This window comes from Podarcis bocagei (assembly GCF_964188305.1).
Source record: "Podarcis bocagei genome assembly, chromosome: 17".
Lineage (NCBI taxonomy): Eukaryota > Metazoa > Chordata > Lepidosauria > Squamata > Lacertidae > Podarcis > Podarcis bocagei.
The window spans coordinates 17,788,282-17,810,993 of record NC_138143.1 but is presented as its reverse complement, the minus strand read 5'-3'; the positions used below and the strand labels follow the sequence as shown (position 1 = coordinate 17,810,993).

At 41.8% G+C, this 22,712-nt stretch overlaps 1 protein-coding gene across 4 annotated transcripts in view; it reads right to left on the bottom strand.

Annotated features, from left to right (window-relative positions):
* Positions 1-2,198: 2,198 nt before the first annotated feature.
* The window catches only part of TTC39B (tetratricopeptide repeat domain 39B), a 56,985-nt gene continuing 36,471 nt past the window's right edge, over positions 2,199-22,712 (bottom strand). For 3 of the 4 annotated variants that reach the window (XM_081176546.1, XM_081176547.1, XM_081176548.1), the window contains 12 exons: positions 22,277-22,382; positions 21,804-21,869; positions 19,593-19,701; positions 17,593-17,660; positions 17,440-17,499; positions 15,500-15,661; positions 13,628-13,719; positions 12,596-12,716; positions 11,845-11,956; positions 10,249-10,366; positions 9,281-9,397; positions 2,199-7,084 (listed from right to left, as the gene is read on the bottom strand). In XM_081176546.1, the coding sequence (XP_081032672.1) occupies positions 6,988-7,084; positions 9,281-9,397; positions 10,249-10,366; positions 11,845-11,956; positions 12,596-12,716; positions 13,628-13,719; positions 15,500-15,661; positions 17,440-17,499; positions 17,593-17,660; positions 19,593-19,701; positions 21,804-21,869; positions 22,277-22,382 (1,228 nt within the window). In that variant the 3' untranslated portion in view covers positions 2,199-6,987. The remainder of the gene's footprint in view (positions 7,085-9,280; positions 9,398-10,248; positions 10,367-11,844; positions 11,957-12,595; positions 12,717-13,627; positions 13,720-15,499; positions 15,662-17,439; positions 17,500-17,592; positions 17,661-19,592; positions 19,702-21,803; positions 21,870-22,276; positions 22,383-22,712) is intronic. The other variant, XR_014003292.1, reaches the window with a different exon arrangement.

The window sequence follows — 22,712 nt, the reverse complement described above, 5'->3', positions numbered from 1 at the left end:
GGTACCGCTTCGGCGGGAAGGTAAACGGCGTTTCTGTGCGCTGTTCTGATTCATCAGAAGCGGTTTAGTCATGCTGGCAACATGACCCGGAAGCTGTACGCCGGCTCCCTCGGCCAATAAAGCGAGATGAACGCTGCAACCCCAGAGTCGGTCACGAGTGGGCCTAATGGTCAGGGATCTCTTTACCATTAAGTATTGTTTTAAAAAGAAGTCCTCATGAAAATCCATCATCATTTTAGTGTGAACTGCTCCTCATAAATGCATATTTTTGTGTGCATCTTTGCATAATCTCACAGCTGTGTCAGGGCCTCTGTACTCTGGGATTTCCCACAGATATTTTGTGAAAGGGTCGTTAGCGCCATCTGGTGCTCCTTTACCAAAATTACCAGGATTTTAACATTGATGCATGCAGAAATCGTATTACGCCAGCCAAAGGTCCATTATCATACCTTTTTTTCTCATATAGGGTGAAGCAGTTAATAGAACAGCCTTTACCAAATGTGTCATGGGCTTTGAAGACACTCAAACTCAGGACAAAAGGGAGAAACATGCTAAAAGGAAGGCATGCTTGGCAAAACCACACCGTGATCAACTCCCGCCCAGAAACCTATGTCCCCACTGTGGAAGGACGTGTGGATCCAGAACTGGCCTCCAGTCATTTACGGGCTCACTGTTAAAGCCATGTTTATGGAAGACAATCTTACTTGGCTACGAGTGATGGCCACAGAAGAAGTTATGAATCATATACAGTGGTACCTCAGGTTACATACGCTTCAGGTTACATATGCTTCAGGTTACAGACTCCGCTAACCCAGAAATAGTGCTTCAGGTTAAGAACTTTGCTTCAGGATGAGAACAAAAATTGTGCTCCAGCGGCACAGCAGCAGCAGGAGGCCCCATTAGCTAAAGTGGTGCTTCAGGTTAAGAACATTTTCAGGTTAAGAACAGACCTCCTGAATGAATTAAGTACTTAACCCGAGGTACCACTGTATTTATTTTACTATTTCATATTTTTAAATGTTGGTTTTTATTGAATTTGCAAAGGTTTTAACAAAGTTACTTCACAAACAATGTATCCTTCACTTATATTTCTCTTTTTGACTTCCCAACCCTCCAGCCCTGAATGGCACCCCACTCTGCCAACAAGGGGGGCGGAATTTGAACAGCACCCCAGTGATAGGGTGGTGACACCTTCCCCAATATCTCTTTAATTCAAACACATCGAGGGATTTCCCCATCTTTCAGGATAATACTTTTTCCCCTCCATTTTTATTTCAGGATGCCTATCATCTCTCCAAATTACTGGGAGAGAATTCCAAAATAACGCCTCCCATTGTCTATGCCCAAATCTGCACTTACCATCATTTTTCTATACACATCACCTAAACAACCTCAGATTTTAACTCTGCCCAGTTTCAGAACACCCTGCATGGTTTTAGAATGACTCAGCCCTGGACCAGAGAGGAAGAAGTGTGCCAGGCAAAAGGGAGGCCAGGACTTAGTGGTGTGATTTGCAGTTCAGAGAGGATTTCTGACTCCCAGTTGTCAAATAGCTAAAAGACTCTCCCTTGCCAACAATCCCATGCACACCCGAAATAAGACTGTGGGGAGGAAACTTTGTGGAGGAAATACATTTGTGGATTTTTGTTCTCCGTTCAGAGGGAGGCTCTGTTCTTCATTCTCATATTTCATTACCCTGTTTTGGACCTGGCTGTCATGAGTAAATTTAAGTAGATTCCATTAGCCTGAAATTCGGTCCACCCAATGGACTATAGGACCACAGAAATCCATCTTCATATCCTCCAAGTGTCCCAATTTTCCAGGGACAGTCCCAGAATTGCAAAAGCCTTCTGATTTGATCCCGGAATGTTCCTATATTGGCTCCTAGTACATTTTGGAGCACCATTCAAAGTGTTGGTGCTGACCTTTAAAGCAGGCTTCCTCAAACTCAGCCCTCCAGATGTTTTTGGCCTCCTATGATCCCTAGTTTTTTGCGGGGTGGTGGGAACCATATTTTTGTAATTGCAGAAACTGAATGTGAGTATTGGATGAGTGAAGTAAGTTCTGAGATCTTAGAATGGTTTCCGTTGGAAATTATATTTAGAAAAAGTCAAGCTCAAGAGACCACACAAATCACGCTGAGCTGCAGAACAGCGAATAAGCTTGGCATATGGAGAAAAGCAAAGGTACAATGAGAAAAAAAACATATTCGCCTTTATTTTTCATGAATTGTAATGAATGCCATTAAATAATACACAAAGATCTCATACAGTATACCGTAGTTCAGGCTGTTTCGGCCCAATAATATAAACATGTCAGGACCTGCTATTCCTAAGGCATAAATGATCATGTAAAAGAAAAGAAAACCCTACATGGTATTCTTATACAAACGGATACAAATGCTTTAGGACTGAAGCTGAATTAAGTGGGAAGAGATATACAAAAATAGCTGCTATCAAAGATAACAAGACCCGAAAGTTTAGGAGAGGCTGACAGCATCAGTACCCATAACCAGGAAAGCTGGGAGGCTTGTACATATTCAGAGGCAGGCTGTTTCCCTTTAAAACTGCCCCCAGCACATACCACAATGATTCTGAAACCCCATTGATATTATCATCATCATTATGGTTAAACAACGATTCGCCATGGCTATTTCTTTTCTGAAGTTCAGAAGAACAGCCTGGTGCAGTAAGTTAGGTTTTATGGACCAGGGCTAATGCTTCTACCTGTGGACATTAAGCACATTTAGCATCAACTTGGTCATAAGCTCACTGGCAAACGACGGAAAGATTCACACAAACGCCCTTCTTCACGTGTTGGGACAGCGGAGCCGCCCCTCTCGGTCCCATCCTCATTAGCAACGCCCGTGGGCCATGTGTTCAGCACACGTAAGGAGGAGCGCACTTTGAAATCAAATCTGCGTTGTGTCTAACAGTGCGTCATCGTAAGGACGCACTGGGAGCGCAGCCAGGTGGGAGGAAGAGACACAGGGGGCGTGCGGTTGCGGTCGGGAGCTTTTTTCCCACTGGAAGAATTCAAATCTCATTGCATTCATGCTTCTGTTCTCTTTTGGGCACTAGTCTAACCCTGGCCAGGAAACAACGGGGCTTAACGAAGACCCACGGCCGCCATCTGCAGTCCTTCCTCCCAGAGAAAGCTGGTTGTTACACTAGGGCCCAGCAGTTAGGCTCAGCACTGGCCCCTTTGCTACAACTTGCAGATCCCTGGGCCAGCCTTGGATCCAGTGATTCCTTGGCTGTATCCCGGCCATACCTGTTCTGAAATGCTGCTTCAAGGCTCTACACGGCTACCGTCAGTGTGAATATGCGCACTTGTCCGCACTTCCATTGGGCAGAAGGAATAACTCTGTAGGGGCGCAGCCTTCCTGTCTGCAGAGCCCAACACAACCAGACAGAAGGACACCTCTCTCTCACCCAAGCGCTTCTAGCAGGGGGGATCGGGGCATCCCCGAACTCGGCCCTCCAGCTGTTTTGGGATAATAATAATAATAATTTATTATTTACACCCCGCCCATCTGGCTGGGCTTCCCCAGCCACTCTGGGCAGCTCTCAACAGAATATTAAAATACAATAGTCTATTAAACATTAAAAGCTTCCCTAAACAGGGCTGCCCTCAGATGTCTTCTAAAAGTCAGGTAGCTGTTTATTTCCTTGACATCTGATGTGAGGGCGGGCACCACCACCGAGAAGGCCCTCTGCCTGGTTCCCTACAACCTCGCTTCTCACAGGTAGGGAACCGCCAGAAGGTCGCTGGACCTCAGTGTCCGGGCAGAACGAAGGGGGTATACTGGACCGAGGCCAACTCCCATCATCCCTGACCACTGGTCCTGTTAGCTAGCAACGGTGGGAGTTGTAGTCCCAAAACAGCTGGAGGGCCGAGTTTGCCTATGCCTGCTCTTGTCACTTGCCTTTCCTTTCAAAGGAGGGCAGGGTAACAGAACCCATGGCAAAATTCACAGTGATATATGAATATGATTTCTGCCTAAATTCTGCTCAGTTGCACTATAAACCTCATGCTTGCTAGAGCTGCAACTCTGCAAAATTATTTGGATGTAAGCTCCCCTTGACCAAGTCAGACTTGTTTTCCAAGCAAATATGTGTATCACTGGACTGCACATCTCTTCAGAGTTTCTTTTTTTAAAAAAAAAAAACTACAGGTAAAGTGAAAATTCTTAGACAGCTTGTAAAATGAAACTGAGACAAAAAAGTATTTTGAGCTAAGAAGTACAGAAGCAAAAAACCCCCACTACATTCACTGTCAAATCCAAAATTAAAAATGGATACAGAGCGTGAATTCGTTCCTTATGGATTGTTATGTTGCAATTGGCAAAACATTCTAAATTTATTTACCATATTATTTTCTGGCCTTGATAAAAACAGTACAAGAGAGCTGTAAAACATAACCATTATAATTTACACCAATGTAACCCTTCAATAAACTTTCAATAAACTATTAATAATTTCATTGATATTTCCATTAAAAGGTAAAAACAGTTGCCAGTTATTAGAAGCACAATGCAGTGTGCGCGTATATATAATATATATATATTGAAGCAACACGTCACTAAAAGAATCAAACTTCTAAATATTAATAAGCATATAATTGTCATAATAATTTAATGCAAAATGATAAGTAGGATTGATTTAAGCATCTTGAATAACTGCATCCCTATATTTAACAGCACATTTATTTAAAACTAAAAGTGACTCCACATGTTTACCAGGTTCTTGTCTAATAGGATGGATTAAATAACCCAGTGATATTAATGAGATTTTGTACATAAAACCCTGCACACATAAAAGAGTTCTAATTCGCAATGATATTTTAAGAATGCTTATACGGCATGAGTCGTTCAGAAACAGCAAGATTAAAACAGCCACTAGTTAGCAAACATAATAAAATGTGTTTTTAGATCGCAACTGCTTGCCTGCGAGCCTCATATTGGAACTGAAAATAATGTGATGAACATGAAGCCTGTCCCATGGATTGAAACCAAAAAAGCCATAAGCGCCAGAATTTGTATGTGCTTTTCTTGGCAAAAGTATGAACAACTCAAATCTGAAAAGGTGGTTTGCAAAGTGATCCTCGGATGTGGCATGAACTCTCTTTCCTATTTGAATTTATCCTGAATGTTACTAGGCAGACCCGCTACCTTGAAATTCTATTATAGTCATCTTAATATGCCCAAAGAGAAATAGGAATGCCACCAAACGGAGGACATTAAAAGTAGAAAAGGAGCAGGTGGCAAAAGTTATTGCAGAACATGGCAAAAAAAAAAAAAAAGAAGGCTGTTGGCTTTCAACAGAAAACCTATTTGTTAAAGTTTAGGAAGCTGTGCTGAGAAACCTAGACTGAATTGTCCTTTGACTCCTGCAGCTGTTGCTTATGAATGTGGACTGTGGGTCCAGTATCAATTAGCACAACTGCGATCATAGATCATCTTTTAAAAATAAAAATCTCTTATAGTCCAATTTCCCCATTAATTTAGCAGCTCATAAATTAATAGTCCAACTTTGCCATTCATTTAGCAGCTTATAAATTAATAACCGAAGTACAGAGTTCCAAAGAAGAAGAAAAAAGTTACCTTAAACTGCGTAATGACACTATGGGGAGGCATCTGATTACATCCTACTCAGAGGAGACCCATTGAAATCTGTGGATTTAGCCTTGGTTGACTTAAGTTCATTGAGTGAGTGTGATATAATCAGATGCTGACCATAACACTGTAAATACACAATAATAAACAGCGTATGTTCACAACAGACGACTTTGGTCCTTTACACTAACAGAAGTAGGACTTGCATTCTGGCATATTGAATTATACTGAGAAAAAGACCAAAAATAAAAAAAATGACAGAGAGACATTTCTGAGAGAATGTGCACACTATCTGTCTCCAGGTTCCATAGCATAATACACATAAGATGGTTGTATTAATGACACTATGAACTGGAACTGGAAAATAAGAAAGTTTAATTGTATTACCATAGAACTGTATTTTAAAAGGTACAGCAATGCTGGCTGTATTTATGAGCGTCAATTTCCTTGTCAATCGTTCACAATGAAATTGCAATTTCCCTCAAAAAAAAAAATTACAGGAATCTCAGAATCAAATGACATTTGGTGGTGAGAACTGAGGGGCTGTCAAATGTCCACAGGACAGTAGAAATGTATTTTCTCATCGTACAGTTCACTCCCAGTGACATCCCTTACTTAAATATATCTAGATATGGGGAAAATGATTGAATTGCTACCATTATCCAAGGGTTGCCCCCCTTTAACTCTACACAACTGACTTTGTGTATTGTAAAAAAACACAGTTTGGAGGGCAACCCTGCGAAACCCCCATCTCTTTCCCTAATTTTGTTTAGCTGAATATTGTCAGTATATTGCACAGAATTCAAGCTAACATTCATGAAATGACTTGTAAGTCCTTCACCTTTTGGCTACAATATGAAAAGTCATGTCTTTGGTACGTAAATCTAAGCTTTAAATCCAAATATACAACTATGGCTACCGGCAGCCAACTTTCTCAGTCTTAATTCATAATAAAAGTATTGCAGACATTCAAGCCTTCATGGACTGCTGACACTATGAACAGAACCATCACATAGTTCCGCACATAAACAATATTAGTCTTTGCATAAAAAAATAAAGTGTTTGAATTCCTCTTTTATTGCACCAGCAATTTTTTTTTATTTTTATAAAATACTCTCCTTTCACGTCAAGCTTTAAATTAATCCATTTATAAACAAAATATAAGATTTTTCCCTCTAAAATGTGAAACGGAGATATGGAAGTGCGCCATAGAAAAAAGAAGCAGCTCAAAAGGGGTGACGAACATTCAAATATCACAAATGATAGAAAATATAAACTACATCTCTTTTGTTACATCATTTACATGATTTCGGTAGGCTTCCAAGCAGTAACTTGTAGACACTTGTGTTATGCATCACCCTCAAATGACATCAAGGCGTCGGAGCAGGAGTCACTTTCATACTATTAAGAGCTGCGTGGATTCGGAAGTGTAACCTAGATTCCATGGAATATTCCTTGTAATTGTTTCTGTAAGAGACAAAACGTTAGTTGGGCAACTAACCTTTCATTCCCTGTTGTTGTTGTTTTTTGCTGGGCTTTTTAAAAAAATAATAATAATACAGAAATTCAATTCAAATCTCTATTACAGTCAAAGACCAGCATAAAAGGGTGGGATACAGTCATTTAAAATCTAGAAGCGCTTTGGAAAGCTAAAAGGTATTAAAACAGAAGTTGGTTATAAAAGTCTGTAAGAACTGCAAATAGGCTAAAAGAAGGGATAGGAGCATTGGGCAGGTGTAGAAGAGCATAAAAGGTTGATATACAAAAGACTTTAACTATTAATTTGCAGAGCACTAAATCTACTTTTCCCCTTCGTGGATCACTGCCTTGTCATGGCAAAGGGGCTTGAATTTACATGATTTCTGAATTTACATGATTTCTGAATTTACATGATTTCTGATTTACATGAATAACCCCAAGAAGCTGTGAGCTATGCCGTGCAGGGCCACCCAAGACGGACAGGTCATAGCCGAGAGTTTAGACTAAACGTGATCCACCTGGAGAAGGGACTGGCAACCCACTTCAGTATTTTGCCAAGAAAACTCCATGGACATAAAAAAGGAGAAGCTTGGAGAAGAAAGTGAGAGTTTCCAAGGCATGCTCTGGTTCATGGAGTCACAGAGAGTTGAACACGACCAAGATGACTAAACAACAACAAATCTAGTTTGTGGCACAGGTCATCCTCCGATGAATTTTGAGCGCTGCTGCACAGAATCTAGCAACGTTGTATGTTGTAGCAGGATTGGTATCTGAGAGCAGCAGGGAGGTATAGAATTGTCCTGTGTGCCCTGAGTACTTATGGAGTAGTGGGGAAATCAGGTTAATACAAATGTCTCTGTAATGCAGGCAATGGAGAAGGACACGCTCTCCTGTTTCTATTTGTCCTGAGTCACGGGGTCATTGAGCATACAGAAATAAATGAAGAAAAATGGAGAGAGAAAATGACAGAATAAGTATGTGGCCTTGGAGTCTGACCAGCTGCCACTGGAAACATGCCTGGCGGGCACCAGGGTTAAGATCTCCTTATTAGTGTGCCAACATTATGGAAGATCCTGTTAGTATTTCACTCCTCCGATGCTGCATTTTGTGATTGGTGTAATTCACATGCCTGTCTGAGAAGATGCGTGAGAACCAGATACAGTCCTATCTGTATGTACTATGTAATGTACTTTCACTTTTACTAGATTCCTGTCTGTTCTCTCGGAGCTGGAGAGAACGGTCACCATTATGCTGTAGTCTGTATATAGTGTGTAAATCAATAGTAGATTAGATCTACGATGTTTCATGCTTCTTGCTGTGTTATGCTAGAAGATTAGTGTGCATAAATCAAGCTGGTTTATGTCGCTGAGCACAATGGAGAAGAAGGGAGATGCCTTTTCCAGTGCTGCGCACACCGGAGGACGCTCGGAGTTCTGGGGGCTTGCAGGCAGCCCCAGGGCATTTTCCCAACAGATCCTTCTATGAGTAGTTTCAACAGGTTCCCGCCTTCAGATGGGTTGTGGAAATTGGGACAAGCATTTGGGGTATAAGCTGTTCTGCTGTTTTGTACAGCAGAATCGACTCCTGCACAGGTCTGAGTTTAATGGCAGAATGGGGGTACATGGGTATAAGCTGTAGGAGTGGGAAACAACAATGACCTTACTGTGTGTGTCTGCTATAGACCTTCAAGCCAGACTGAAGATTTGGATGATGCCTTCTGACAGCAGATTACCAAATATTCAAAAAGGACAGATATAGTGGTCATGGGAGACTTCAATTACCCATCAAGATCTGTTGGAACTCAAAATCTGCCAAGAATTGGGAGGTCCAAGAAATTGCTCAAGAGCCTCGCTGACAATTTCTCAGAAGGTAGAAGAGGCCACAAAGGGATCATCAGAAAGGAGATTCTGACTAAACATCAGGAAGAACTTTCGGACAGTATGAGCGGTTCCAACAGTGGAACGGACACCCACAGAAGGTGGTGGGCTCTCCTTCTTAAAACAGAGGTGGGATGGCCATCTGACATGCAATTCCTGCATAGCACGGGGTTAGACTAGAAGACCCTTGAGGTCCCTTCCAACTCTACAATTCTATGATTGTGTGATATACTAACTATAAGTGAGCTAAAGCAAATAAGCTTATCTGTTTTGAGCTAATAATTGTATAAAGATTATCAGCACTTACTTTGCAGCTTCTATGAATCTTATTGCTTTTTCTCTTTCATCCTGTTGTTTGTACAGAAGACCCAATTCGTACATCGTGTATGGTATCAGGTAATTATCATACTTCAGCTGCTTCTCACTAAGAAATCAGTAGGACATCATGTCAGTATTCAGGGGAACCAAACATAGCACAGAACCCAGGCAAGCCCAAAGCCCCCATGCTTCCTTTCTTTAGGGTTTAGCAGGTAAAACTTTCCCCATATACAGTCATACCTCATGTTACATCCGCTTCATATTACGTTCTTTCAGGTTACGTCCCACGGCGACCCAGAAGTACCAGAAAGGGTTTCTTCTGGGTTTTGCTGCTCGCACATGCGCAGAAGCGCAAAATGACATCATGAGCATGCGCAGAAATGGCAAATCGCAACCCGCACGTGCGCAGACGCGCCGCTGCGAGTTGCACTCTTTTCATGTTGCGAACAGGCCTCCGGAACGGATCCCATTCACAACCAGAGGTACCACTGTATGTATATTTCTCTCCATGCCAGGAAAAAAATCCAACTGCTTAATTCCTGCTTGTCTGACAGTTGTTAAAATGCATGGAAGCTCTGGCGGGGGAAATGTTAGGAACCCTAAGCCATGCCCCCACCCCACTCTACCCTGCTAGGAATCAAAGATGAACATCGTTCAGGAAAGCACAGAGGAGTCAATGGGATGTGAGAAAGAGGGTCTTCTTTTCCTTTTATTCAACATCTTCGCCTGTGTTATACCTTCAAACAGTGAAGAAGGATTTACAACCATTGAACCACATGGGGAAGATCAGTTTTGTCTATTTCAGAAACTAAAGTAAGATTCTTCCACAAAATCCAATTACCCTTAATTTAGGTGCAAAACAACCAACCAAACAAGCAAGCAAGCAAGCAAGCAGCAAATGTTCTTGGATGCTTTCTGATGTCACAGGTTTCCAAAAATACAACTTCCTGTTTTTACCTTTGAATAACTTGATTGAAGCAGAGTTCTGCTTGTAAGCGTCTTCCTAAATGTTTCAAACAGAGACCTTTTAGCAGTTGTAGCAGACAGATGTCATCCATGTAGTATTCATTGTGATCTGAAAATAAAGGAGCACAACACTTAAAATTGCAAACTTAACAATAATGGATGTGTACGTGGGATGGGTGGGAATTACTGACTCATCTGTAAAAGATGTCAAATGGCAACAGTGGACCTAACAGAAATGTGTAATATATTTAACTATCTATTTTTCTTATCAAAAGCAATTAAATGAATAAACTGCTTGTTTAGCAATATTCTGACATAGCAATGTAAAATATATCGTTCCACATTTCCCACCTGCCTTTTAACTCATTGAAACCTGGGAACCTGTACTCCAGCCTTTTAACTGATTGAAACCTGGGCAGTATTGGTAAAAATTGCTAATATGATAGAACAGTAGCTGCAGATATACATAACTAATTATTATGTCAGATCTGTAATGGAAATAGATCTGTTGATGAGTATGCCAAAGTTATCTATGCAATATTCATAGCACTGCCTCACAGGGATCTATGCAACTGTTAAAAACTTAGTCAAAACCTAGCTCCTTGAAGGAGCATCTCCACCCCATCGTTCAGCCTGGACACTGAGGTCCACCTCCGAGGGCCTTCTGGCAGTTCCCTCCCTGTGAGAAGTGAGGTTACAGGGAACCAGGCAGAGAGCCTTCTCAGTAATGGTGCCCACCCTGTGGAACACCCTCCCATCAGATGTCAAGGGAACAAATAACTATCCGACTTTTAGAAGACATCTGAAGGCAGCCCTGTTTAGGGAAGTTTTTAATGTTTGATGTTTTATTGTATTTTTAATACCTATTGGGAGCAACCCAGAGTGGCTGGGGAAACCCAGCCAGATGGGCGGGGTATAAATAATAAACTATTATTATATTATTATTATTATTGAGAATTTTCCCGCAACTGAATTTTGTCAGCTACAAAGGACAGTAAAAGAAGCTGAAAAAGAGGCTGAACACGCACCAACAATTCAGGAGACCAATCACCTGTTGTACATAGAGGCTGTCTATCATATAAGACTACAGTACTTTACATCTTGAAACTTAACAGACTGTTAAGAATTTCTCTCTCTCCCCTGCACCCCAGCACCTGTTTTACCCTGGATAAACAGAATTCTGTTTCACAGTGACAGCAAAGCAGAACTGAAATTTTACATCCTTTGCAGGAATGAAGAGAATTTATTAACAAAACTTCTTCTGGAAGACTGGTGTTCTTCATGGTCTGAACTCAGCTTCACTTCACGCAAGTATTGCATACTGTCAAACAAAGGATATATGGTATCATGGGGATTTGTGAGTGTGAATTTCTGTGGGTTATATGAGGACTGGGATTATACGGAAAAGACAGCTTTCTATTTATCATGGCAACCAATGCAGTTTTGATGAAACTATGCTGCACAGAACAGACATCCATCGAGATTAGTCACTTCTTCCTTTACAGGATATAGTTACGAGGCCCCAGTAGGATTCATTACAAACACCTCTTTGTAGTTTTCAAATCATTCATTTAAAACATTACTCACTGGTTTCATTTTTTAAAGCCGTTTCTTCTTTTTCAATTGTTACTAGTAAATTCTCGGTGAGGTCAGCTCTCATGCCAACAATTGAAAAGCCATTCCAGACGTACATCATTTCCTGAGAAGAATAAGAAACAAATATAGTAATAAATATCTATAGTATGCTATCAATTGACTTGAGTGTCTGAACAATCCCTGGATGATCTGCAGGAGATCAGGCAGTGCTTCCGACTCCTAATTAACAAGGGCAACGACAAAAGGATGTTTCTTTCCTCTGCTAGAATCCTTTATGAGCTGTAGTATCTCAAATGTTGATGTGGGCTTAATGTTTGCAGCTCATCCCAGCTCAGGGGACTCAATATGTGGTTAGCATATTTTGCTAATCTTGCCCCTGATCACCACCATTATGGCTCTGGCTAGTGGATCTCAGGGTTCTAGATTCCAAAAGCCTGCCCATGACTGATGTGCAGTTTATATCTAGAACAGAGCTGTTGCAAAGTGCTCATAATCCCTCAAGCAAAGGCACATTCATGCTGTACCTGATTCAGTAAGGCTGCCTGTATCTATAGATGAAGGTGTCTATAGCTGCCTTTCATTTAATCAGAGGTGAAAATGTAAAAACGTAAACAGCTGATGCTTCTTTGAAAAAGTCAAGTGGAAATGTACTCAGCCTACATTATTCACAGAAACACATACACACAAACACATATTTACTCTGCCACTCAAAAGATGATTGAAGTAAGTCGGCTGTAAATACCAGAGCAGGCACTATGAGCTTCACAGGCTGAGAGCCTCCGTAGCGCCGGGCCTTTCTCACAGCAAACTTCTCCGTTGGGATGGATTTTCCTGCAATTCTTTGCTTCAGGCCTTCTACTTGCCTGAAAGAGACGGAACCGTGGAATTCTCAGTACGAAAACCAAACCTTTGACAGCAGAAGTTCAATGGTCTGCTGTCAAGATATTTTGACGAAACCAGCAAGTTCCAAACCTGTAACTATTTCTTAAAAATTGAACTCTATATACTAGTAGAATTCTTAGCAATAAATACGCATGCGAAATTTCAGGCGAGGTGAGAAAGGTGTTTTTAAGGCTTATGAATTTATCTCATTTTTAAGGACTACAAGATGGTGAACATAGCGTCTCTTCTCCCCCTTATTTTTTAAAACAAGAGACACAAATATTAGGTAAAGGCAGTGCTTTCTTCTGGGGGTACGCATTTTGTGAATCTTTGTACTTTTGTTCATTGTCCTTTTGTATTTGTTTTTCCAAATTTGAACTATAAAATGGTGATTTTCTTGAGTCAAAAGAAGAGTGCCCCTAAACATTTTTTTTATATATATATAAAAAGCACTGGGTAAAGGTAAAGGACCCCTGGACATTTAAGTCCAGTCAAACTTGACTATGGGGTGCAGTGCTCATCTCACTTTTGAGTCCAAGGGAGCCAGCGTTGGTCCACAGACAGCTTTCCGGGTCATGTGGCCAGCAGGATTAAACCGCTCCTGGTGCAATGGGACACTCTGATGAGTACCAAAGCACACAGAAATGCCATTTACCTGCCCGCCACAGCGGTACCTATTTTTCTGCTTGCACTGGTGTGCTTTCAAATTGCTAGGTTGGCAGGAGCTGGGACAGAGCAACGGGAGCTCACCCACTCGCAGGGATTCGAACAGCTAACATTCTGATTGGCAAGCCCAAGAGGCTCAGTGGTTTAGACCACAACACCACCAGCGTTGTGAGAATAGTTTGTGAGAATGACATAACAAAAAGGTAGATTTAAAAAAAATGAATACCTAAACAAAGCTACAATGTCTTCTCCTGTTGTTCTCACTTCAGCATCTGAAAGCATACACAAAATGGCAGCTTTCTGGAACACATATATTGCCTATAAAAAACAAACAAACAAACAAAAAACCAATCAAAATACTTATCATTTATTGTAATACATTTTGTCGATGTGTCTACCCTATTCATATCATTTGTACACCAATCAATATTTAAATAAAACAACCTAATACCTTAAATACTGCAAGGTTTACAAACTATTTGAATTTATTTTATACATTTTCTTCCCATACAATTCCAATTCATATCACTTCCAGAAGGATAGCTGAGGAGCCTTACGAAAGTGCACACCTAGTCTACCCCCAAAGGCCTCTCCAGTGTGGTGACAGGAAGTCTGCAGCAGAAGGGTGTTGCAGGGAGGTCATGAATCCTAAAATGCCGCTATGGGGACAGGCATGCTGGTGGCCATTAAAAAGAAGTTTATTTAAAAGCTGCCCTTAGCTTTCATCGAGAGAAGTATGTTGAAGTAGAACTAAGGACGCTAAAATGTCTTGCCATTGCATTACTTTCAGGGCTGAAGACATTTCTTAAAAGTAGTCTAACAGACATCTTGTTAAGAGTGGGCCTGTTTTTTGACAAACTGTTATGGCTAAGAAATTAGATATTGATATTCTGTGTTTTGCCTTGGGTTTCTTCTTGTGAAAACACTTCACTCAGAAGTATTTAGAAAATAAAATAAAAGTTATTTATTAAGTGTAAAGTAAATGGAATTGGCTGTACTGATATCAAACAAAATTATCTTTCTAGAACTTGTTATATCAGGGTTGTAATACAGGCAAAGCATCCCCTTTGCATCCCTCCCACCCACCCCCCGGCAAAAAAAATAACTTTTTCTGAGAAAGAATGGATATAGTCAGCAGTAGTGGGGCAAGAGGTTACAAAAACAGGCCAGTTCGTTGAATAAGGTGTTGATTCGGAATATTTAACGGGATATTTGGGTAGCATGGCCCCCTCTTTCTAGCAGTGCAATGAACCATGTAGTCCCAACCTCCAATTGCCCCAAAGCCAATTTCTGCTCTGTTCCCACTGTTTTCAACAGACAGTTGTTGCAACTCAGTTGGTAGTTCAATCAACTGCAGCACAGGTCAGTGCAGAGTTAAATGTGTAGCTGAGATGAAGTTTAAGAGTTGCTAGCTGGAGCATCTGAGTACAGTGGTACCTCAGTTTATGAACTTAATCAGTTCCAGAAGTCCGTTCTAAAACCAAAACCATTCTTAAACCAAAGCGTGCTTTCCCTAATGAGGCCTCCCGCTGCCGGTGCCCTTCTATGGTTCGGCTTCTATTCTTTTTTTGTTGTTTAGTCGTTTAGTCGTGTCCGACTCTTCGTGACCCCATGGACCAGAGCACGCCAGGCACTCCTGTCTTCCACTGCCTCCTACAGTTTGGTCAAACTCATGCTGGTACCTTCGAGAACACTGTCCAGCCATCTTGTCCTCTGTCGTCCCCTTCTCCTTGTGCCCTCCATCTTTCCCAACATCAGGGTCTTTTCCAGGGAGTCTTCTCTTCTCATGAGGTGGCCAAAGTATTGGAACCTCAGCTTCAGGATCTGTCCTTCCAGTGAGCACTCAGGGCTGGTTTCCATTCTTAGACCAAGGTAAAGTTCGCAAATCGGGACACTACTTCTGGTTTTGCGGAGTTATTAAACCGAATAGTTCATAAACAGGGCTGTTCTTAAACCGAGGTACCACTGTATCTGAATTTCAACACCCAATTTGAATAGGTGGAACTCGCAGAGAAGGCATATGCTGGGAAAGCAAGCATCAGCTGTAACTATGAAGGGGCTCTCGCCTCTTCATAACGATATCTGATCACCCATTTACCTTTGACCACCTGCTTTCTTTGCAAAGCAGATCTGCATACCGATATGCCTGAAGCCAGTTCTGCTGGAAGGAATAGCACCACATCAACTCCCAGTAGCAAAGGTGATGGATCTGCTTCCACTCTTGCTGGGCTGCAATGCATTCCTGGAATGTGACCTGAGCCTAGAATTCAAAAATATGTTACAGAAGTTGCAGGCTATATAATAATAATAATTTATTATTTATACCCCGCCCATCTGGCTGGGCTTCCCCAGCCACTCTGGGCGGCTTCCAAAAAAATACTAAAATACCGTAATACATCAAACATTAAAAGCTTCCCTAAACAGGGCTGCCTTTCTGCTCGACACAAAGCCTTTCGCTCCTATTCTGGTTTTTATTTGATAATAAAAGGTTACAGAAGTTGTCAAGCTACTTGTTTTTGAACAGGAAGACAATAGCCCAGGTGTTCTGACCCCAAAGAAACTTGGGAAATTATCAGGAAGAATCTTACAGAAAAAGTGTTGTCTCCACTCCACAGCACTTGCTCTCCTCTCTATTTAAATCTCCCTTTGTGCAGAGATTTTCAAAAGGGATACATGACAAATCTGAAGAATCATGAATTGTGCAGGCTGTTTTTGTTAGCCAGATTTAATATACTTCCCTTGATGATAGTGAGAGGAAGATATTTAGCTCTCCCAGAATTAGAGCGTCTCTGTAAATGTAGTAAACAGGAAGCTGATGATTTGGAGCATATTTTCTTTTCTTGTGATTTTGGCATTTATGCCAGAAGACAATTATTAGAGGCCTTACAACTCAATAGGCTGATTTCTTTGCCACCAACGGTTCAGGACCTGCTTTCGGACAGGAATGATCAAATTACTTTAATAGTGGCTGAATTTTTGAGTGCTGTCCATGTAGAAAGACTGGGCCATTATAAAGAGAATTAGTGATTCTTAATTGATCGGGGATTCGGTAGTGCTGTATTGTATTATTTGTGCAAATAGATTTTCTCTGGAATTAAAGATCTGACCAGGACAAACCTTGTTATGCTGAGCTCGTGTTTTGCACGATTTGTATATGGTATCTGTTTGATAATGTGTGGTTTGCTATGCCTAATAAAGGATAACTATTTAATAGCCCAGGTGTGGGGAACCTTTGGCCTTCCAGGGGTTGGTGAGCTACAACATCCATCCGCTGCAGTCAGCACATCCCATTGCCAAAGGTTCACCACACCTGCAATAGCCCATGCCTTCATAAAACTGGAGTGAATGGGAAGTGGGGAGGGGGGCACACTAGGCAGGAAGAGTACAGGGCCATTTGATCATCCAACAGGGTCTTGAACAAAGAGTTTTGAAGAGCAACATGAAAGACTCTGATTCACTTGGCAAAACCTAAGCAAGGATCTTACATGTTTGATGCATAAGTTTATTTAAATTGATCGGGTTCAAAGTATAAGCAAGATGGTCATAGCACAGGCAGTTCTGTACAGATGATGAACTTTGGAGCCCTCGGCCCAATTTATATTAATTGAACTAATAGCCATAGTGGGGACTATGCTGTCTTTACTTGAAAAATATTCCAGGTGTGGAATAAACAGAGAACAGGTTATTAAATTCAACATGTACATTGTGAATTGCTCTTGCAAGCTATTAGCATCCTTGAATACCCCTAGAAATGCAGAATTGTGAATGTGTTGTAGAATAGGATTACTTTCTGCCCAATACGTCTACTTCATGTTTCGTAACCAGACTTGAGCCCACTGGTTGGCAGGGAATAATTTCCCATACACTTGTTTTTTTAAAAAATGAATTAACAGTCACGTTAGAGGCAACAGGCTTCCCCTGGCTTCAGTTAAGCTTCAATTAAGCTAGAATACAAGACAACAGAATTATATAACGAGCTCAAAAAGCTAAAAGCAGCACCTCAAATTTTACTGCTAAAAAAGAGTGGGGATTTATTACCTTTTCAAAATTTCCTTTCAATATGTCTATTCTGGCATCATAAAACAGAATGATGGCACCCTTGAGAGAAAGAAAAGCAACACATTAGAATGTTTTTAATTGCAACAAAAATATCATGTTATAAGGTAAAAGAAAAAAATAAAAGAAACCAACCTTTGGAAATTTCTGAAGGTAAGGCTGAAGGAGGGCCTCTGCTTCTAAAAGGTTGGCTTCCCCTGTTCCTGTGAAAATAACAAAAGTCTCTGTCAGAGCCCAAAGTTGCGGGTTAATCTGCATACCCAAAGACATGAAAACCTATATTATTGTTTTATTGATGTTTTATTGATGTTTTAAAATTCTGTAAACCGCTCTGAGATTTTTCTTAAAAATATAAAACGGTATAGAAATGAAATGAATGAATGAATAAACAAACAAAACAATAAAAATATTAAACTGCTATCAATAAGTTGTACAGTAAATGAACAGGACAAAAATGGAGCAGAATACATACAATTATTTCTGCACTGAAATTCTGCATTCTTTACCACGCTTATCTTATTTATCCTCGAGGGGCTGGTGCAACCAGGTTCTGACCAAAATGCAGTTAAATAATTAGAAGCCCTGGGAATGTGTGCTCTCAGTCCTCCCTGGAGCAATGTGGAGCAGTTCCATCAGGCTCCTCTCTCAGCTTTCACCTGGAGCAGCTGTTCTATCAGGCTTATAGAAATGATGGGGCTGTGGGCTGAAAAACCAGCTCCTCTTATATTATATACTTGATGTTAGCCGCCCTGAGCCCGGTCTTGGCTGGGGAGGGCAGCATATAAAATGTAATTATTATGATGATGATTACTACTACTACTACTAATTCCCTTCTAGAAATCCTATCACTCCACTGGTCATTATAAAGTGTTCTGAGTTTGCTTTTTTCATCCTCTCTACCAATCTCTTTTCCTTTTCTGTTACAGTGGTACCTCAGGTTAAGTACTTAATTCGTTCTGGAGGTCCGTTCTTAACCTGAAACTGTTCTTAACCTGAAGCACCACTTTAGCTAATGGGGCCTCCTGCTGCCGCTGCACCGCTGGAGCACGATTTCTGTTCTTACCCTGAAGCAAAGTTCTTAACCTGAAGCACTATTTCTGGGTTAACGGAGTCTGTAACCTGAAGCGTATGTAACCCAAGGTACCACTGTATATATTTTAAATTACCAACCTGAAGATATGGATCGTCCTTTCACTGGCATTTGTAAGGTTCTCCAAAGAGCAGGATTTATTTATTTTTAAAAGCTTTAAATAAAGGAAGAAAATACTGCAAAGCAGTTCACTAGCGCTTCTGGTGGTTCCGTCATTGCAAGAGGTGAGGTTACAGGGAACCAGGCAGAGGGCCTTTTCAGTAGTGGCACCTGCCCTGTGGAACGCCCTCCCAGCAGATGTCAAACAGATAAACAGCTATGTGATTCGCAAGCGACATCTGAAGGCAGCCCTGATCAGGGAAGCTTTCAGTGTGATGTTGTGTTGTATTTTTTCTATTTGGGGGGGGGGGACTGCTCAGAGTGGCTGGGGCAACCCAGTCAGATGGATGGCAGATAAATTAATAAATAAATAATTTATAATTAAATAAAATAATTTGTTGTTGTTGTTGTTGTTGTTAAGGCTAACTAATCCAACATCTCAAACCCACTTCAAACGGTGAACTTGTTGGGCTACAACAAAGGTAGAGAATCGCATTTGCTCTATAGGCCAGATCCTTATCAGGATTTGCCTCATGGCGCTGCTCACCTGTCAATCACCCAATATCACAAATGACATCAGCTGATTTGCTCCTCTGAAGCCCTGACTTTTAGCAAGGCACAGCAGAAGGGTTTCCCCCTCTGCTTCCGTGCAAACCTCTTCCGGCAGCCCAGTCAGCAGCGCCTGCAAAGCCCCTTTCATCCCCTGTTCTTACCTACTCAACACCTGACGTCATTCATGACTTCAGGTATAGGGCAGGTGGTCATGACTTGCCCAAAATGGCCAAGTGGGAAGCCCAAGTTTGGTGACCCCCAACCCCTGGGTTACAATGATGAAAATACAGTGCAAGAAAACAAGTAAATGCCCCATTAAAATATATTAGGGGTTGGATTAAAAGCTGTAGTTTTCCCATGTATCTCACCCAGGAATTTATTTTTCAGTTCTTACCTAGGATTAATGAAACGTAAGTGTGGTATAGCAGCAAGGTGAAAGTACACAGTATGGCTCTCAGACTGGCACCGGAAGCTCCTTCCCGTAACTGCTGGAGACCCACCTCCTAAAAGCAACCAAAGATCGCACAAGATAAGATGCAGCACTAGTACTAATTATTTCAAGATGCAGAAAAAAGGAAGGGTTGCAAGAGGAAGATATTGGGTTTTTTTTAACCGCCCTTCAACAATACCTAAACCGAATATAAGCCACACTTGCAAATAAGCTGCATCTTTAAAATGCAGTGGGGGGGGGAGAAAAAGACAATACCCGAATATAAGCCGCTCCCTTAAAACTCTGCAGGCATTCACACCCATAAATGGCAAATGTAGAAGAAAATCCTACGGGGACTAGAGAAGACCCGCAAGTGTTTTAAACACCTGTTCGTAGCACCGTAAATGCAAATAAAGAATCAATAATGCACTGTAAAATACAAGGAAAGCGATGAATAACATTAGAATTAATTGCACAACAGTCTCAAGCTCGCAAATCGGCAACAAAACATTTTTTTTGTTCCATTTTACCGTATGTCTGTTTCAGCAGCGATATCGTAAAAGCCAATTTTTGTAATGTCGCGTTTTTAAGCAGCACTTGAACTTTTCACAGTCATAATGGGGGGGGGGGAAGAGTGTGGCTTATTTTCGGGCCAATATTGTAGGTCCCAGGGCAGTTATAGAAATATAAAATGCAGCTCTAAAAGCAGTTTTAAACGAAATTCAGTCACAACCCAAGTGGGTCCTGGAATAAAAAGGTAAAGGGACCCCTGACCATTAGGTCCAGTCGTGGCTGACTCTGGGGTTGCGACACTCATCTCGCTTTATTGGCCGAGGGAGCCGGTGTACAGCTTCCAGGTCATGTGGCCAGCATGACTAAGCCCCTTCTGGCAAACCAGAGCAGCACACGGCAACGCCATTCACCTTCCCGCCAGAGTGGTACCTATTTATCTACTTGCACTTTGACATGCTTTCAAACTGCTAGGTTGTCAGGAGCTGGGACCGAGCAACGGGAGCTCACCCCATTGCCGGGTTCGAACTGCCGACCTTCTGATCGGCAAGTCCTAGGCTCTGTTGTTTAACCCACAGTGCCACCCGCGTCCCAGGTCCTGGAATACACACCTCAAAATTCAAAGGCCAGGGTGAAGAGATGCATCTTCAGTATACAATAAAAGCTGTGCAATGAAGGTGACTGGTGCACCACTGTAGGAAAGCAATTTCATAATGTAGGGGCCCTCTACCATGGGCGTAGCCAGGGTTTATGTTAGGGTGAGGCCACCTGCCATCATCCTCTGTCTGGCTCCCTCTAGCACAGTGTTTCTCAACCTTTTTTGGGCAACGGCACACCTGTTTAATGAAAAAAATCTCGCGGCACACCACCATTACAGCCCCGTGACGTCAGCGCGCAGCGTCACGCCGGGAGGGACGCACGAAAGTGAAAGTTTTTAGTTTTTTCCCCTCCCCCTTGCCGGGGAACCTCCAAGCTTTGGGGGTGGGGGGGGAGGAGGCAGCAGAGCGAGGGACTGAGGGACGGCGGCAGCTTAGGCGGCGGCGGCTGTTGTGGTGGTGGCGGCGATAGCGGGCGGAGGAGGGGGCGGCGGCGGGAGTTGCTGCTGCTGTTGTTGCTGCTGCTGCCCGGACATGCCGGCCTCCTCCTCCTCCGCTGTCTCGCGCTCCTCCCTTTTGCACGCGCTGCCCCGCCGCTCGGCACCACCACCGCGGAGCCGCCCCCGGCTCGACGCGGAGCCTCGCCGCCGCCGCCTCTCACCGCCCGACTCGCCCGCCTCCCTCCCACGGCACACCAGCCGACGTCTCACGGCACACTAGTGTGCCGCGGAACACCGGTTGGGAAACACTGCTCTAGCAGATTCGGAATTAAAGATCTCAATGACATTTGTTTTAAATTACTTTCTTTCAACCCCAAGTGCTCAGAATAATGTGTCAAAATCTTTCTACAATTTCCTTTAGTTAATTTTTTTTATTATTTACTTATGGGGGGCAGCTGCCCCTGCTTATGCCTGTAATTAATCATGGCACTTGAATAGTTATGAAATCAATTACTTAAAAGTTTACAAAAATGCCTTCCACGTTCAGCAGCCTGCTCCTATATTTCCCCAATCCATGATATACGCTATAGGTACATTTTAACATCAATAGTGAAAAGAAATTTTAATACCCTGTTGCCTGAAAACCCAATAAATTCTAGAAGTCGGAGGATTCTTCCTGGTAAAAGGGACAGCATCTGCAACAAATCAGCAACACAAAATCACTAAAATATTTAAAAGGAAACTGCAACATCTTAATAATAATAATAATAATAATAATAATAAATTTTATTTATATCCCGCCCTCCCCACCCGAAGCCGGGCTCAGGGCGGCTAACAACAATAAAACATAAACAGCATAAAATAATAATAATAACAAAGCACTCTAATATTTCTGTGTTCAAGTTAACTTTGATAGAATAAAATTATAAATTGCAGCAGATGTGTATATAAAAACCACGACAGTTTTCTATTGCTATAATGGAAGTCTGCAAAATTACAATTACAATCAGCTTTTAGCTTTTTTTTTATTTGTTAAAATTACAGCATTATAGGCCATGTTTTACGTCACAGTCTGTACACCGAAAACTGACAAAATCCATACCAAATTGAATGCTCCTATTCCTAGCTGCACGCCCCCTTCAAACTGGTAGTAGGTTTCATTCTTGTTTTTGCTGCCCTGGGTCATCTGAAGAACCTGATGACATTCTCTTTTTGAGTAAAAAAAGAAGAAAAGTTTTCATGTTAAATGGAATGAAAGGTACTGCCATTACTATGACATGTAACTGGAAATTAACAGAATTGCACCTGTCTCCAGCTGACTGCAATTATTTCGAGGCTTAGCTTATTATTCAATATTGCCTAAAACAAGGCTCTCCGAAAGTATTTATCCTCGCGTGATTAATATTATTTTAAAAGCAGCGTCAGAGTGCATGGTGCTTTACAGACTAACAACAAAGGGCAGGGATTTAAGAGTAACCTGCCTGCTCCTCTACTTCCACAATATATGATATCAGGGATATTTTACAGATATAGTATCT